A 19731-nucleotide genomic window follows, 5' to 3' on the forward strand; every position below is an offset into this window, starting at 1 on the left:
GAAGTTTTACCTGACTCATGTGGAATGGAAAACAGAATAATATGAGATCAAGTGTGCTCCTCTGCACTAGGACACTGGAATCCTGCACTGAAGTGCTTACTGCTTCTACCTGAAATAAAATTGCCATTAAAAAGCGGTACAAATTAATAATGCTGTTTAATTACTTTTCTAAAAATTGCACTTTTACAAAAACATTACATACTTGCCATTGAGGTTTCATTTGTTGTTTGAATTCTTCTAAGTATCTGAGAATGGTTACTCCAAGGCAACTTTTTTTATTTGTGGATGTAAATATGTAAAATCTTAACATCTCAGATAAAACCTGATACAGATAGCTCCATTTTTAGTCAAAGCACTGTTGTTTTTCCTGCATAAAGGCTGCTAGGCACATTTGGAAGACTTTCGGTCAGGAACATAATTTTGAACTTTAATCACATTCTATTCTGGGATAGTATCAGTTTGAAAACAGTGGCAAAACTTTTTCTTTGGGAGTCATAGGCAACTATTAATTTGTTAGATCAGTTTATTGCCAATAAGATTTTTAAATAATTCTAGTTACTAAAAGACAAATTTGAATAGTGTATTTTAAGGCTCAAACAAACCCCCCCAAAAAAGGTCTGCTTTAATGAATAGCAGAAAAATGCTTTGCTCATGCAAGATCCAAAGCACTTCTGTGGCACTACTGTATCAAATACAGTATTACTTAAATGCATTAATTATCTAAAATGCAAACATTTACATTGCCAATAATGCATACCAAATGATCTTTTGTGAAACGAAATATTTCTGTAGTCAGGAGTAGTACCCTGAAATAAATTCTACTCAGCATCATCCTGCTGGTGAAAAGAAATGTAAATTTTCTTATCTCCTCTTTTCCCTGCTGCCCCCAATGTCCCTTCCCACTTTCAGAGGGACACATGGGAATGGGAGAGTGAAGAACTGAGGAAAATAATTCTTCCCCTATTTCACTAACAGGATACTTCCTCCAGATTATTTTTATTTGAAAAAAAATGTATCCTTCAAAGCAAACTGTTTTTTGTCTGCAGGAAACACATTCTGATCTAACTTGCTCTCTTTCAAATACATGATATACATGTATCTGTAAAATACTGATATATATTTCAGAGATACTTAAAAATTAAACATTCAGGCTAAATTTTATAAAACAACAACAACAACATGAATAGGCTCCTTTAAAGTTACCCTGAATCCACAGGCAAGAGTTGAATTTCTCACTGGAATCAATTGGCAATGACATGTGTTCTTTGCTTTGCCCGGATAAAAAAGTTAAATACTGAAAGTAAATATGTAAATAAGTTCAGAATTTATATCAGCATTTTAAATGTTTTCCACCATTTAACACACTGTTGGTTCAATACAGGCAGGATGCATTTCTTCATACAATGACTCTATCAAAAAGTTAGGAAGGAAAAGAACTGAGGGCTGTCATTACATAAAGTTTCACAAACACTTACCATTAATTCAATGTCACTGCCTATTATATAGAGCTGGTCCTCCATAGAAAGCTTCCTGTTCAGATGGGAGAGGACATAAGTAATGCCAGGCAGCCGAATTGCAGGACTGGTAAGGAGACTGCCCCATAGTGCACTGTAGAAAGCTGACTGGTCCACTGCTGCAGCAACCTTCTCTAGCAAGGTGTTAGTTCTGGGACACAAGCAACAGTAGAGGATAAAATAAAAATCAAGGAAGGTTCAGAAATAACAAGAAATTATGCTTTTATCATGTGGAATTTATTGGGAAGGTAGGGGCTAAAATTCACTTCTTTCCTTGAAATTCTCCTGTATCTTTTTAGGGACAGATGCGTAATTTTTGTTTGACAGGATTAAGAACGGTCTTCCTGGAAACAATTTTGTGCCCAATTTAAATGTTAGGGTAAGCCAGAATTCAAAAGAAAGGATGTAGAGGAGGAATATACTATGGGTTATGATTCAGACAGAATGCTAAATTAACTACGTGTAGAGGGGTCCTTGCTTGGTTGGTCCTGCAATAAGTACCATGCATGAATTATAATGAATTCTGGCTGAATGTGTGGCTCATACAAAAGTTAAGCACAACAGATTTTCCCCAGGTGAATCAGAAATAGGATCTGAATCACAGATACAAGAAAGAAGAAAAATAGTTCGATGTTGAAGCTGGAACTTACAAATAGCTTTTTAAACTTATGCACAAGAATGTTTGATTCTTTTCCCTTCAAAACATTAACTCCCATTGTCATAACCAATTAAAACAAGGAAGATAGGTTTTGATAACAGTAACATTCCATTATTCTTCAGCCTTACCTTTCGTAATACTCAGAGCCCTCCTCCAATCCAGGAAGTATCCCAGTTAACAACCCTTGCAGGCCTGGTTTCAATGTTTTGCCCAAAGGAAGGTAATAAATTTCATACAAGCTGAGCAATGCTGGCTTGACGGACATTGCAGCATTAGCAAGAAGAGGAAATAGGCCAGAACTGTAAAAACATACAAGCAAAAAAAAAAAGACAGAGGTCAGTGTCACAGGTATGAAACACAAAACTGCTTTGTATACCAGCTCATTAACATAATTTGTATTGTGGGTGTCCAATCCACACACAAAACAGAGCTTCCAGCTGCATACTGTACTGTGCATTATCTCCATTTGAGAAACTCCAAGGATAATAAATTAGAAGAGTTAGTTCTGTACTAACTCTTTTTTTGGTATTCCTTCTTTCAATATAGCAGATTGAATAAAACATTACTAATTAGTAAATACTAATTACTGAGAGAATTGCAAAGGAAAGTAGTAATTGTTATAACTGAATGACAGATTCATAAATTGTGTTAAGCGATTTGTTAAACCCAGGTTTGTTGAATAGCTGGATGGGTTCATGCTACCAGATGAAGCCATAAGACATCATTTATAAACCATAATACCTGGGTTGATGCAACAAGCTAAATCATACAGACCACTTACTATTTAACAGAATGTGTGAAAACTTCCATTGTGGGTAGATATTTCAATGTGCCATGTAGTGCATAAAGGTGTGTTGTGTGATTTTTAAGTGCTTCTCTAAGATGAATGGGGATGGAACTTACAATATTTCCATAGAATAATTACCCCTTACATCAGAATATTACTGTACACATTGTCAGTCAAGTTACATTTATATAATCAATGTCTATTAAAAAACAAAATTATTTCATGTATGTTTAATCACACTTGCATCATAATCCTATTTTCAAAAGAATCAGACATTACATTAGCACTCATTTAAGGAGACATATAGCCCCCACTGTCTATATTCAGGTAAAACTAGTGGTGCCATTCTGTGAGCCAAAAGATTTTTCCATGACAGCAAATTTGGACCAATGTGGTACAACAACATCGGGTGAAAAGAACAGAAAGGAAGTTTAGTACTGTGCTTCTCTTAGTACACCATGTCTTGCACAAGGCCTCAAGAGGCAAGCTGACATGAAGTGGTAAGCAGCCTGGATCTTGCACAAATCTCCAGATATGTTCTCACATATCTTGCCAATTCTTCCCCTTCTCAACAATATTCCTTTGCTTTAATAATTTTTCGTGGAATTCAAACACATAACCTTAATTTAAACAAAATGCTTTATATTTAATAATGCATCATTCAAATTTTGTGATAATCATATAAAACATGCCCAAACATTAGGCATTAACAATATATTTAAATATCAAGACCCAATAAAAATCCAGGAAGGAAATTTTCCTTGGTTCCAGTTTCCCATGCAGCCATTGTATCACTTCTCACTCTATTTTGAAGGTCTTTTGATTCTCGTTTCAGGGAACCCAGGGGCTGTGGAAGAAGCAGTGAACATCAACTCTACGGTGATAATATATTTCCCCTGGATTACTGCATCATTTATTTACAGGTTTTACAAGCCATCCTATCAAAACTGACTCCAAGCAGCTTACATTCCCTACTGATATACGTAAGATTAAAAAGGACAGCATGATATAAAACACAGTGCCAGAATTGCCTGGATCATGGCCTAAGTCTCAGATGCTAAAGTTTAAAATAAAACTACTGCAAAAGCTTTGTACCTGCCTTAAAAATGAAAACACATTAAATTCCTGCTTTTTATTTACACTGGGCTTTGGCGCTTATACAAGTAGAAACAGAGTATAATTAAGAGACTGACAAAGAAGATATGTAGGCAAGGTATTTCTATCGCCCTTCACATTTGCCCCATTACATAACTAATTATTGTGGCAACTCCTGTATTCTTCTTTCCAAGACTTCTAGCCTTTTCAGGATTTTCACTTAATTATCAAACGTCTGGTTTTAAAAAAAACAAAAAACCCATAATTTTTCTTCTACACTTAATTTATACCAATATACAGAATAACATTCTATGTTTTTTTACAACTACTGCACACACGAGCTCTAAGTACTTTATTCAAATACTCATTTAGATATATAAATAGTATCACAATCAAACAAAAATACTGGAAAAGATCAGTAGAGGCAAAATGAAAGGATATTAAATTGTTTCAATCTGGTTTTGTCTTGTTTCCACGTTAATTAATCAAGATAAGGGTATGATAACACTTGAAAAGGACAGCTAGCACTAACTTTATTTTCTGGGTTAAAAGGAAAATGGAAATACATATCTCAATATGCACTGTTGTTATTCTCGCTAAAAAATGCACCCTATACTATATTTCCTCTCTGGGAAACCTCTGTGTCATTTTCTATACATAGGAAAGCTTTCTGAATATCACCCATGCTTATTTCTTTCTGGGGTTTTTTTTGTTCACATTCCTTTATATGTAACCATGACCAAAATAATTGCTGCTTTGCATTACTTGTCAACATGCAGTCAAGCACTGATAACATCAATTTGCTGATGATAATAATACATCATGACCCGGGCCAATCTAGTGATGCTTCTAAAGTCCTGGAGGCTGTGTAGGCCTGGATGGGGAGGAACAGATTCAGGCTCAATCCTTACGAGATCAAGTGCCTTTGTTTATTTGACCCCCTGATTTTTAGGACATTCCATCTTCACTCTTTAATGGGTTGCACTTCTCCATGTGAGACTAGTATGCAATCCAGATGTCCTCTTGGACTCACAGTTCCTGCTGAAAAAGCAGAAGGCAGCTGTGGCCAAGAGGGCCTTTCCACAAGTTTATCTGGTGCACCAGGGATGTCCTTCAGTCACTGATACTTAGTTACCTCTTGACTGGATTACCGTAATGTGCTCTACAGGGGCTGCCCCTTAAGATGACTCAGAACCTAGAGCTGTTCCAGAATGCAGAGATGCAGCCAGTGATGGATCTGTCATGGTACATGTACATGTCCACACTGCTTAGTGAGCTGCGTTGGTTGCCATTTGGCTTCTGGGTGCAATTCAAAGTGCTGGTTATCACCTATAAAGCTCTTCATGGCATAGCTGTAAAGCTGCCCAGAGTCACTTGCTGAGACGGGCGGATATAGAAATTGAATGAATGAATAAATAAATAATAAATAGGGCCTAGCCACTTGAGGGATTGCCTGTGTCCATACATTTCCACCCAGCTGGTGGGATCAGCTAGCGTGAGCATGCTCTGAGTCCTGTTGATTAAGCAGTGTCACCTTGTGGCACCCAGGAAACATGCCTTTTCGGTGATGGCTTCTACCCTGTGGAGTGATATCCTCTGGGAGATCTGGACTGCTCCCACCTTTTTAATTTTTAGCACATTGTTAAAGACCTGGCTGTTCTCCCAGGCCTTGGGTTAGGATGGTGGCTGAGCTCTTTTGGCTTTCAGTTCTGTTCGGTCAGCTGTAATATATATAATTTTTAAATTGTAAGCCACCCATCACTTAGAGTTGGGCAATCTCAAAATAATAAATAAATACAAAATATAAACACATGAGGAATTCAGCATTTGGATCAAACCTTGGACATCTTAAATATAATGAATAGTTATTAACTGTTTTTAAGCTGGTAGACAAAGGTAATTAGGTGTTCAGATTAATGTTGTACCATTCAATCTTTGTAGTGGAAAAGACTACTAACAACCTCTCAATCTATTTTTTTCTGTTAGACAAGTGCTACGTGGTAACTGATCACCAACATGATTAAGCTCACTTAATCATAGAACTATAGAATCATTTAATTATAAAATCATTAAACTGCTTTCTTTTAGAGCCACACCAGTTATACTTACACAACACAGTTATTGAATTGACATTTTGCCTTTTGCACAATATATTAAACCATAAACTAATGAAATGGGATGCAGAACATACTAAATCCCAAAAGGTTAACACTAACCAAATTTAGTCTGCTGGTTGAGAGTAGCTATTTAATCTGACCTGGTTAAGAGTACTATATGAATATGGTCACGGATATACACAAATACACATATACACTGTACAGTGAAAGCCCATTTTAATGGACTAATTGGAAGGACAGGATGTCTGTTATTCAGAAATATCTGTTAAATCGAAGTGTAAAGTATCATGGGGATTTATGTTACTTATGTGAAAGCCCCATGCAAATAACATTGATCGTGTAATGATATAATTGATATGAATCATAGTTGAAAACTGGTCCACTGTGTGAGAAATTGGTTACATCAAGGTCTGGTAAATTGAGATTCCAGTATATACACATACAAAGACAGCTTTCTCCAACTTGGAAGTTTCTAGTTGATGTTTATATAACTGCCAGTTCAGTACAATGGTTGCTGTAATCAAGCACATCAAGAATATGGTTTTGCACTACGGAGTGTCAACTGCTATTGTAAAAAAAATTATTACAGGAAAAGCTGTTTAACCAAAATAAGAGCATGATTGAAATGTAATTTTGTTTACCTGTACAAGAAGAGATCTTTGGCAAGACGCTTGGGCCCAATGATTTTGAAAACAATCTCATACGTCTCTAGGGCCTTCCGGTGCACCCCACCAGGCAGGGCAGGGTGAAGACATTGGGCAAGGCGCTTTCCGATGGTCAGCTTTTTAGGTACAACTTGGTATTTTGCATTATTTTGGAGAACCTGACAAGAAACATAGTTAGATCTCTTGAAAGTTACTGCAAACAGCTTTAATCAGAAAATTATTTACAGGATTAACAAGTCTGAAAGCAAATTTTCTGAATATACGTTATCAAGCAAATCATGATGCAGTAAGAAAACCCACCCTTGAGTATAGCTGCTCTTATTTAGCAAACTGGCTTGCATTATTAACTTTCTGCCATATTTACATCATAAAATTAATCAACAATAGGCAAAAAATAGTCTATCATTTGTTGCTATGTGCTATTAAAAAAAAGTCCACCTCACATCTAGGATTTTTATCTATTGTCATGCTAGCAGAAGTGAGTTCATTAACACTGATTTCCTTGCCCCCTCGGCCCCCCTGCCCAGTGCATTAAAGGGGTCTGTAAGGTCTCTTCCTGAATAGAATGTATTATGTTATGGCAACTGATGCTTGATGTAACTGAGTGGAAATGAGGAATCTCCAAAGATTGGGCATAAAGTCTGCTATTACTTTCCCTTTAATACTTATAAAAATAACAGGTGAGATTTTGTCGGATATAACAACTAGAAAATAACATGTGTATAAAATACACAGAACGTTTTACTCCAAACTCATCAAACAGCAGCCTATAATAATAAAATAAATTTCAAGTGTTTTACTCCACTTCATATTTTTTCCCCAATCAATCAGAGGGCATCTCCATCATACCTTGTTTAGCTTTCCAAGAGATGAGATCAAATCAGCCCATTCACTTGAGTACTCAAAGCTTTTCAAGGCCTTGTCAACAGCAGCTACATAGTTCCTGTACTTGGAATCACCCAGCAGCTCCAGCTCCTCTGCATTCATCCTCCTGCAGGATCCCACCAGAGACCAATTTGCAATTCATGTAAAATTGTTAGCTGAAAAAGACAGATTCACATTTTACCAAGTCAAATCTTTTAACTTGTCACAGTAATAACATCAATCAGATACTGAGCTCTGTTAAATATAATTACCATGAAATCTGCAAAAATATTAGCTCCTATGAAGCGAGAGTGGAAGAAGCTCAGCTTTATACCTTCCACATCCTCATCTTCAGACAACTTCCCAAAAGTCACTCCTGAGGACCTGGAATGCCATCCTGAATGAGGTGGTTTGTGGGGCAAAGGAAGGGATTGTACACAGTAGGCAGAGACACCTTCTCTGAATGTAAATTCTGTTATTGAAAGATGCCTCCAACGTGTGATATTTGAGGGACAAAAGAATCAGGGACTTGCTAGAGAATGAGGGGATATATTAAAAAATCTGCAGCCCTCTCTCTGCTGGCCCTTCTCTCAATTCAAAATAATATCAGATTAGTCTGTCTAGAAAGTAGATCTGGAGGGTCATTTCATTACAGAAGGAACTCATCTAATTAGAATAATTGATTCTCCAATAAGAAAAAGAAATTAATGTCTTTTTATTAATTGAAGGGGTTTTTTTTAACAAAAATTCCTCAGGCCTTTTAAATTATGATGTAGGACTTGATAAGATTATTATAGCTGTTAGTCTTCTTTTCCCTACTTTTAAATGATTTGTTTGGATCTTGATATATTTTCACATATTTTATTGCAACACAGTTTTAAAATATATATTATTTTATTCTGTAAGCCACTGCAAGACATTTTTCTGATATTGGTAAGTGCATAACAGCAGGCATCAATAAAGGCTTTTTAAACTTGTTGCTCCTTGTAGGAATATTTTGTTTTTGTAAAAAAAGGGGACAATAGGAAGTGTTCCAAGGAAGACTGTATAAGGGGATGAATCAACAGCTTAATCATTTAATATTTTTACTATGGCTCCAATAAAAGAGGAAAGAAGATACATCTCATAACTCCACTGACAGAGTTGCTAAGCAGATATATCTGCAACCAAGTATCACTTTAAAATAGGTGCTGCAAAAATTAATTTTACACCTTTGTAATAACACACAGATTTAGCATTAGGAAAGTGTGAAACAAAGCATCTTGCAGCTATAAAAAATAAAAATATATATACATGTCTATAGCCCAAAACTGGAAGAATTGAAAGCTTTAATTCAACAGAGCAGAACAAAAAGAATACAGAAAAGAAAATGGATTATGTAAAACAACAAACCAACTTTGAATTACACACTACTGGTATCCTTTTAGTAGTCAAAGATATAAAATACAGATTACAATTTAAAACCCACTAAGGTGAAGAGATTATTCCACAAAAGAAATGGGCAAGTCTTTTATGTTCAGTCCACTTGAAAGTGACATATCCACTATCAACACAAGTTCAGGGTAGAAGAGCAAACACTTAACTTCAGTACAGTACTCAAAATAGTACCTATGCAGTAACCTTCACAACACCTACTCGGTCAATACTTGCAACCAAATAACTGCTAATAATTAGTTGTTTCTACATGTGACATGAATGCTGTGCATGGAATCTAAGGCTCCCAGCCAGACAGCCAAGTCCCATCTTCCAGTCTATGAGCCTGCAGAAAAGTACGCTGGCACAAATTGCACTGCCCTCACTGCAAAATCTCTATTCAGCTTCACAGTGGCACTGCCCATTTTACTTCAACGCAGAATGAGTTGAAGAAAATGATTGATGGATCTCCCTGGCTTTGTTTCCCCTCCTGCCAAGCGTCACCTGCTGGTCAGAAAAGCAACCACTGATTGCTCTCCTTAATCTGTGGCAGAGTAGGGATGAGCATCCTTGGGAAGATTCTCAGAACAGTTGAGCTGGTAAATTGCCTGAGTCACAGACTGCAGGTGCAGAGATGCTCTGTACTATGACTGGGCAGTTGAGCTATATCTGAACACAGGTCTAGCAGCCTTCTGAAAGAGTGTTAAAACCTTGTCCAGAAATAACTTGGCTGACAGGCCACAGGCACTGTGAGTGTTACTTCCCACCAATAAAAGGCATGTCAATTATCAAAACAGGGAACTGATAGAAAACATCCCTTTGACAAAAGAGGGGAACATGCAGCCCTTTGCACAGAAAGAGCAGGAGGAAAAAGGCAAGAGTTTGCCGCTCTAAATTGCCTATGTCTTGATGCCAGTTTTTAAAGTACAATACTGTAATCACTTGTATTGTGTTGTAACTTTTACCTTCTTCTTTGAATTGGAAGACTTCACCATTATACCTTGGATTGACTGTTTCCAGACAAGAACTATGAGAGGGCTGGAAGAAGGGCAAAAGATGAAGCAGGAGGGAATGATCAGTAAAAAGCAAACTCTGTCCTTGGCTACTGCTGCAAGGGAATGACTGTGCTGCAATGAGAAGCTAAGGTCTGCACCACCTGGAAATTACCCATGGAACAGGTAAAACTGTCCCCTTCTAAAGAAATAAAAGCAGTAGAAAGTACATCCACAGAAAACATTACAGAACCAGCTGGAGGAACATAGTTCTCTCTCCTGGTTTGAATTAACGTTCGGTAAAGCACAAGACTGGTACTCTCTAAAGAGAGTTTATCTTGGTTTTTTAAAGACAGGTCCAGTGCTCTTCTAAAAAAAACCACTAAACCCTGAGTAACAAATGCTTCAGAAAGTGTTAAAGGTTTCTTGAAGAGATGATTCTGCAGAAGCCAAGTGCCTAGCCTTTCTTGAAGCACACACATACAGGTGGTTCTTGGGTTACGAGGGCAATTGGGACCAGAATTTCTATTGCTAAGCAATGTGGTTGTAAAGCACGAGGTCACGTAACTACACTGCTTAGCAACAGCAATCCTGGCAGTCCCAGTTGCTGCCATAACCCCAGGACAACAGAGGTTGTTAACTGAAGACCTCACATGACCACGATGTGGGAAAAGGTGGGACTCCCAGGCAAGCAGGCCGGCATGCAAGAACTGTGGGTGAGAGCTACAGGTGGGTGCATGGGTGGACTGCATGAGTAGGCACTATGGAGCACGGGCAGGTGCGCAGGTGGTCAAAAAAGCATGGAAATGGGAGCAACTTGTGGGAAACTGGCAGGAAAGGTCACAGATGGTGATCACGTGACTGCAGGATGCTGCAACCACTGTAATTGTGAGCCAGTTGCCAAGTGCCCAAATAGCAATCACGTGACTGTGGGGATGTTGCGATGGCTGCAATTTTGTGGACTGATCCTAAGTCCTCCTCATTCAGTGCTGTCTTAACTTTGAATGGTCAGTGAACGAGCGGTCGTAACCTGAGGACTGCCTATCAAAATGACCACGGCAGGCATAACTGGACAGGAGGGGCTGTTTCAGAGCAACCTAAAGTGACCAAGAGAAGCTTAGCAGTTCCAATTCCTCATCTTGTTATCAACCATATTGTTCATGCACACTGTACTGTATCCATGGAAAAAATGTACCAAGGAAGAAGGAAGGAAGACAGCTTTAAAACTGGAACAGCTAAAGACAACTTTAATCTATCTCAGTTGTCAGCTGGACATGGTATTAAAAAATTGGTTACTGGGGTACGTCCATGTTGCATTTATGGGGACGTGAGGATGAGCCCTAAGTCTTAACTGTATCACAATGAAAAAAATTGTCACATCAATTTGTAACTCAGGAATGCATCCTTTTTTAAATTTCTAATGTCTCTTGGAGCGGGTACAGACAAAATAGCAGGTTGGGCGGGCATTTTTGGAGTCTTCTGGGAAGTAAAAATGACATTCTTGGTCCCAAATGTCTTGCAGAGGCTTAAAACATCAATTTTACCCTCAAACGTGCCCCCTCTATAGCTCTTGTTTCTGGAATGTGGTTCTCAAACTTCTGGAAGTTGGGAATATCTCATTAAGATGTTTCCTTTTTGCATTTTCTCTCTTAGACCAAACAGGTCTTCCAGAACATGATTCCTCTGCCTTAGTGATGGTATGAGGGGAAAAAGTCATCACCGCCAGTACTTGCAGCATTGTAAGTGTCAAATGGAATCTACAATGCTCCGAGGCAGAGCTTTCCAAACTTTTCATGTTGGTGACACACTTTTTAGACATGCATCATTTCGTGACACGGTAATTCAGCAAACCGGAGGTTAAACTAACCCCTTATAAGAGATACGGACAGATACATAAATTAGTGGTTAGAAGCCAGTCGGGCCTCCCGTTGTTCGGCCCTCCTTCCTGCTCATTGATCTCTCGCGCTGATCGGCGGCAGTGATGGCAACTTTTTCCGCGCTAGGCTCTTCTCAATTTTCGCACCTTCTCCATCATTTCCCACCAATTGATTTAACGGTCCTAACAGACCTTCTTCGTCTTCCTCTGACTCAGCCTCCATCCTAACACACTGCAGGTGTGGCCGCGTCACCGGAAGTCATGCAGAATCAGCTGTTTCGACCCGATTACGCATACTGCACATGTGCAGTACCTGTATGATCCCTTGACCGCACGACACACCTACACACTTCAGCCAACACAGTAACGTGTCACGACACACAGTTTGGAAAGCTCTGCTCTGAGGGAATTGGCAAAAATCTTCTACAACCGAATTTAAATTGCTGAACTGTCCAAAAAATAGTGAACTGCTAATGTCAAAACAAACCATTTCTGAAAGATTAGTAAATGATATAGCCACTTAGTTGTCCTAACAGTCAGGAATCACGCTGAGACGAGGAGTAGGTCTCTAGTGTTTATTACTGCTACGTAAGACAGAATCCTAACAAACTGAAGAAGCGTGGGAAAAACCCAGACAGATAAACCCCAAAGGTTAAGGCGGGCCTGATCTGTGTCTCTTTGAATGGCTGCTTAACTCCTCAGTACTACGCATGCGTTTTCCACCCTGGATCGAGGCCCCCTCCTGCTCACCATCAGTACTCATGACATCAGTGCTACTTTTTGTTGGAATTATCAGGGGTCAACTCAGCAGTGTCTCAGAAGTATAAGCGGGTCTCTCTAGTAAACATATCTCTATTGTGCTTGTGGGATGTCACATGGGTCACCTGATTTCCACTTCCTCCAATTTTCCCTAAAAGGAAGGTTTCCCAAAAAATGAAGAGAAAAACCCTGGTGGGGAGAGGAAGACTCAAAATAGCCCATAAAGATTCAGTTGAAAAAATTAAAAGAAAACCTTTGACACAGGTTGGAAGAAGGATTAATTTAAATAGCAGGAAAGAAATGCCTAATTATAAAAAAGTGTAGAATGAAATATTTAACTGTTTGGAAAAATCTTTTCTTGAGAAACTCTTTTAGAATGCCCTAGAGGTAGAAACAAAAATTGTTCCAGACATTAGCAAAGAAATCAAAGTAAGTCCACATTGCTCATCTACCCCGAAGAATATAGAAACAATACTAATTAATGTCAATAATGACTGACTGAACATGTTCAGTAGGAACACAAGGAAAACCATGAGAGGAAAGAAGAATGATGTACCAGGAACCCCAGATAGAGTTATGCCTCATTTGTTTTTCAAAAATATTTCCAGTTAACAGAAAGAAACAACAGAGAATACTTATGACATCATACCACAAAAAAGTGAAGTGTTTTGTTCGTGCATGACCAAAAGGGGAAAGTTTATTCATTATAATACTGATATAGTATCTAACTTTTACAACTGCTTACTAACACATTACAAAATCTAATGCTCATATGCATGTTTAAACCAGGTAAAACTACAGCTAACACTTGCACAGTTCTACTGGTCCCATAGATCTCCTGTTAATGATGAACAGGCCACTTTGTGGGTAATTCTTATCTGATAAATAAGCCATGATAACTTGGTCTTCAGAGAATGTTAAGTCATAAACCACAGCTCACAAATCATATGCTCAGGGCTGGTTTGGACACAAACCCACTCTGGAGTATATCATACTCTACTTCCATTCTTTCTTTAATAGCTATTAATTCGTATGAAAGAAACTTAGGAACTTTGAATCATCCTGATCAATAATGAGCCCCTGGGATCATTATTTCTGAGAGATAAGGCAAATCTTGCCACTTTTACTGCACCTAATCTATACAGCCAAAGAAAACCACTTGTAATCAATAAATATGCTGGTGAATTTGGATTATCATTGAATATTAAAGAAAACATTGTCAAACAACAGGCAATTCTAGAATTAACTACCATACTATATGGCAATGGTCTTTGATTTAGAGAGTCTTAAATAACTCATAGAAGATACCTGCCAATGGTCTGATTGTTACATAGACATTTCATGTTCAAAGGTAATATAATACTGAATACTAATACAGCCTTTCTTATTCTGGGTGGAGGTGATAGTTCTTATAGTCCAATACAATTCACAAACATAATAAGCAAGCCTATTTTACTACTTCTAAATATTGCCTTTAAAAATGGAATAAACTGTCATTAACAAGAGTATCTACTACAGAAATTTTTCTTCCAACTCTCAGTAATCATACAACAAAAATCAATAATATAGGTATATGGTGATATATATGTAACTATATAACCCTCAGGTATAATTCTTATTATAGATAACAGTGATTGAACACTTTTATATAACGAAGGTAAGCTATACATTTTAATGAATTTGTTTTTTTCTGTCTGTCATTTGAAATGCTATACTGAATAATTCAATTTTTTTTCTGTAAAGAAAATTCCAGTGACATTCCAACTGCTCATTCAGCATGAAAGTTAGGTTTTTTAGATGTTACGATCAAACAACAAAATCCCAAACTATATATATATATATTAAACTTTATTCAGTGTATGCTGGACATTCCATTTGATGAAAGAATAAAAATAAGTGATGCTTCACAAAGGGAATGGAAATATTTTATTTATTAAGAAAACAGTAGTAGTGTGGTATTGAAATAAATGACAAATTCAGGATAGCATCTTATCATGATAAACTGACAAAGACAATATTCGAACTCTTCTTGGTGTTCAGGTAGCCTGAGAATCTAGACAGGAGCTCATAATTAAGTTGCAAATGTAACTTAATTTAGTTTCAATCTTATTTAGGTCTATCCACATCAGTAGCCTGGCTGTTTCTGCTTTTTGAAGCATCTTCTACATCCCTATCTTTGTGGCATAATATTGCCTTTTAATTTAATAAGTTTTCTTTGTTTGTTTGTTTTACATCTTGCTCTGATTGTCACTTTAAATCAGACTCAGAATCCAATACTGGTCTGTTCTTGATGGAATAGGCAACTACACTCACTTATAGCAATAACTCAGTCCGCCAGTCATAGCAATAACTCAGTCTGCCAGTCAAAATGCTTTAAATAATTTATATTGTCCAGGCAGTTACCAGGGGTCAACACTGACTCAAAGGCACCAAAAAAAAAAAAAAAAGTCCATCTACTATCAACAAAGCTACACAGGTTCACTTACTCTAATTACTGTTAAATTTTACACATAAAATTGGCTATTCTGAATCTCCATTACTAGTTATTTTGTATTGCTCAGAATTTTGTGTTCTAATAGAAATACAAATATTTTCTACCTTGCAGAAATAATTAAAACTTTCTTTAATCAATTCTTCCCTGTAAAACAAAAGCAAACCAGTTTGGTCTAGTGGTTATGGTACCAGGCTAGAAACCAGGAAATTGAGAGTCCCAGTCCCACCTTAGGCATGAAGCCAGCTGGGTGAATTTGGGCCCGTCACTCTCTCTCAGCCCAACTCACCTCACAGGGTTGTTGTTGTGGGGAAACAGGAGGAGGAAAGAACATTAGGTATGTTCCCCGCCTTGAGTTATTTATAAAAATAACGAAGGCGGGATAAAAAATCTAAAAAAAAAAAAAAAGCAATTCAAATTTACATGTGCCCTCTTTTACTCCTTAGGCAGCAGGTAACTTATGTGACTCGGGTGATCACCTAAGATGTGTTTTCCTTTGTATCTAGACAGCCTAACTCTGACACCCTGGCAGATCACTTGGAATTCTCCTTTGAGGACCTCATATACTGTCCCTAAACTAAGACAAAAGCAGTATACTGTAGAAGTACTGCATTGTGCACATCCCAAAAGCTTCACTTGTGTTTCTAGACCAGGGAAGAAAGTGCTATGTGCCTAGCAAAACATGCCCCAGCAATGGCTCACAGCCTAATCTCTTCCATGATATTTGTTCCATTAACCAGCAGTGAAACATTAACCAAATGTTTATTTTCCTTCATATGAGAAACCAGTTCCTTTGTTTTCCTTTTTTTAAACTTGCCTGATTTGGCCTGTTGGTTTGTTCAGTTCTCTTATATTATAACGTGTAATAAAACTGACAAGCAGCATTTAAGAACAACTCACATTCTCTTCCATTTTCTCTCTCCAGGGGTTGGGAGAGGTTAGCCTTTTGTTTGGTGACACAAACAATTTTTGCAATGTGATATTTATGGTTCATCAAATGCCAAACCCATCATTCTACATTTTATTCAATAATACATCCTATCGCTGATAGCATAATTGAATCTGAGGTTTTACATTTAAATATTATGAGAATTCCTTAATTTCTATTAGCTCATTTCATGAACAAGAGTTAAATGGGACAAGCCTGCCTAGATGTAAATCAGAATTTGTTTGCATATTTTAAACCTTTAAAACAAAGGTTTTAAAAATATTTCTTAAATATCCAGAACTTTATTTCTACAGTAGTAGATTTCACTATCACTCTTTAGTACCCGTTGACAAGGTTTTATTTATTTACTTATACCAGTAACTACTTAATATGCTATTGATCTATAAAAACCATATTTTTGGTATAATATTCCCATTTTATGCACACAATGTTGAATAGTGCACACTCCTGACTTGAGAGGAAGTATCATCAAAAATAATGAGACCTCCCATGTAAGGCACAGTAATTGTTCAAAGATTTTTAGATCCATGACCTTCTGGTTATCTACAATACTTGTAGGGCCCATAGCCACCCCCCCCCCCCCCGATGCTTGTCAAGCTCACAACCCCACCTGACTTTATTTTTTAATGATTTCAATAAATTAATAAATGGAAAGCAGATATGCTTTGAAGTAAAACTCCATCTTCTAGCTTATTTTTAATTTCCAAGAATGTTTCTAAGCCCCAATGGATACTCTCCTTATTCTTCAATGCCTTTCCTTGTGTGATAGGACGAATATATACTATATGTACACACACACACATAACCCAGCTACACTACAAAATAGCCAAAATGGGGATACAACAGACTATACCAAATCTTTCATGAGAGGATTTCTGTTTGCACAATACAACTCCTTTTCATTGTTTCCACTTCTGTGCCAAATCTACTCTTCAGGATTCCCCAACTCTCTGCTGAAGCCTTGAATATGAGTGGAAGAAGGAGAAATCCATTCCACTGGTAGATGCCATTTCACTAACAAACGACAGTGTTGGTTAGACTGATTGAAAGAAGATATATGAGTACAATTCAAACACATTAGCATGCTCATGGTCATGAAACATTGACTACTGGAAGCACATTGGAAAATTGAGGGGGCATACTGGGAAGTGGGTGAGAGAATATCTGAATCTTACATTCCGGTACATTCTACACTAAACATTTGTTATACAGTTTGTAATTGGATCTTACCAGAATCTCAAAGATTTAACAATAAATAAAAATATATAATATGTAGGAACATTTGTGTTTGGTTTTCTCAATTTTTAAGTGTAGCGACCCTCAGATTAGAATGTACTCTTTACTTCTCAAAAAGGATGGGAGTTACCAGAAGCTTTTGGGAAACAACAAAAAAATGTGGTGGCCAGTTTTTCTGAAAACCATATCTATCTGTTCTACTTTTTCACACCTGGCTTTTTTTTTTAGCTTCAAATCTTGAGCTTTGCTCAATCTTAGTGGTAGTTCCCTTGACCAGATAAGAGTAGACACTCATCCCAACAGTTTACTATTTCTATATCATATATGATAAACACAATCTCTCTTCTCTTAGCATGTATTCTGGTTTTCACTGAAGCCCATCCTCTGACTATATTAGCCACATCAATATTTCACCCTGTATCATTAAATAGTGGCTGAAGCTTCCCTAGAAACTTAATAGAGGGAGGTTCTGGCCTAAGTAATCATTCATTCATTCATTCATTAAAAAGTACTCATTCTTTGACTGAAAAAAAACCTATACAAAAAATGAAAAGGTGAAGGCTATAATTCAAAGCATATTTCCTAAGAAGCAAGAACAAATTCAAGTTTTTTACATTAGATAGTGCTATGAAAGTTAATCTTTTTTTCAGCAAAGGAAATATTTTAGGTTTCCACACTACCTCCTGGCAATTGTAGCAGGCAGAGCTAATACAGCCTTTTTAACCTCTTCTCAGTGACCACATACAAATAAATAAATAACTATATTAAAACTAACATTAACCAATCCCTATGGACATAGGATGAAGAGGTTAGAGGAAAAATTGATTTGTTATTGTTCCTCTGTGCAAATAGGCTTTCAAAAAAAGAAGCTACTCTGCATTATAGGATGTATAATTGGCAAGACAAACTGCATTTAGGCACAGGAAGCTGAATACATTATAAAGAAGATGTAATGGAGAACATGATGAAAAAGTTTTTGGACAATCCTATGCGCATTTAATCAAAATAAGCCCCACAATGTCTAGCAGGGTTTGTTCCTCATGTTTTTAGGACTGCTATTTGACTGGCAAACTAAAAGAAATAATACACACTCTCAACCATAAAAATCACATTATACATAAACCAATCTCAAATAACCACCAATTTCTGCTTCTTTACTCACAGTCGCTAGAATCAAAATTCCTTAGAGTGGATTAGCTACCCCTTTATACATTTAAAATGAAAATGAAAGGATGCCTTTTCTAAATTTAAATAAGATAAAAACACACAGGTAGTACTTAGGCAAATAATCCTCAAAGTGTGTAAGAATTCCCACTTTATCAAAACAATAAACGGCGGGAGGGCGACATTTCCCAAGCAAAGGAATGGTAGATAAAAATGTAAGGATTACTTAATTCGCTTCAAGTACACCTTATTAACCAACAATAAGAATATGTAAGTCTCCGTCGGCTACGCCTCCTCCCTGCATTTACTGCCAACCTATCTCTGCACCCGCCCCGAGGAAAGGGGAAGAACCCCACAGAGTCTCTGGAGTCCAAACCGGGATGCCGCCGCCCGCCATTCCCATTTCTCCCTCTCTGAACCCTTCCCCCCTCACAGCCCAGCCCCAGCGCTTGAGGAAGAAGAAGGCCGCAGGACCAGAGGGGAGAGGGAAAAGGGTTACCTTGGTGCCCCGAGCCGGAAGAGCCGCGCCGCAGAAACCCCTGGAGGCTGACAGCTCCCAGCATGCCGAGCGGCTTCCTTCCTTCCTCCTCCCCCTCCTTTCGCCTCGCCTGACGTTATGACGCCACCTGCCGCCGCTCGGAATTAGCGCAGCTCCTTCGCTTGGAGCCGGGCTGTGATCCCGGGTAGCCCTTGAAAGAGAAAGTCCGCTTCGAGGCGGGTGGGATGGCTCTGGACCGCGCCGTTTCTTTTTGGCAGCGGTACAGAAGCGGCTTTGCAGCTTCTGAGACTTTTTCCCCCACTTCCCAGTGTATCCTAGAGCTGAGGTGGTTTCTCGCCTGGTTTATTACTTTCATGCAAGCAGACAGAGATGTTGGCTAGCCCAGTACTTGCTGGGATTCATCTGCCTCGCGCGCGAGGAGTGGATTGTCCCCACCGCGCATCTCTGTGTGCTCACGTTACGGGCCAGTCTAGGGTTATGTCGCACGATCCGCAGAGTATTCTGCAGCTACAGCATGCCTCTTCGTTGGAAACTGACACGCAAATCATGAAACTGGTTCTTTGTTGGGGTTCGTTCCTTCCTCCTTAACTTCTCGTAACCGAAGCCTTGCCGCCCTCTTCTGAACGTGGGTGGTGTGTATATCAGTAGTACT

General features: G+C 38.1%; 1 protein-coding gene across 1 annotated transcript in view; it reads right to left on the reverse strand.

The window, feature by feature from the left end:
• DOP1A (DOP1 leucine zipper like protein A) overlaps positions 1-19121 on the reverse strand; it is a 68645-nt gene extending 49524 nt beyond the window's left edge. The window contains exons 1-6 of the mRNA XM_063312641.1: positions 19080-19121; positions 7686-7876; positions 6813-6994; positions 2301-2471; positions 1476-1665; positions 11-109 (exon numbers count right to left, since the gene is read on the reverse strand). Of these exons, the coding sequence (XP_063168711.1) occupies positions 11-109; positions 1476-1665; positions 2301-2471; positions 6813-6994; positions 7686-7823 (780 nt within the window). The 5' untranslated portion in view covers positions 7824-7876; positions 19080-19121. The remainder of the gene's footprint in view (positions 1-10; positions 110-1475; positions 1666-2300; positions 2472-6812; positions 6995-7685; positions 7877-19079) is intronic.
• Positions 19122-19731: the final 610 nt, after the last annotated feature.

The sequence above is a fragment of the Candoia aspera genome, chromosome 1, assembly GCF_035149785.1.
Source record: "Candoia aspera isolate rCanAsp1 chromosome 1, rCanAsp1.hap2, whole genome shotgun sequence".
Lineage (NCBI taxonomy): Eukaryota > Metazoa > Chordata > Lepidosauria > Squamata > Boidae > Candoia > Candoia aspera.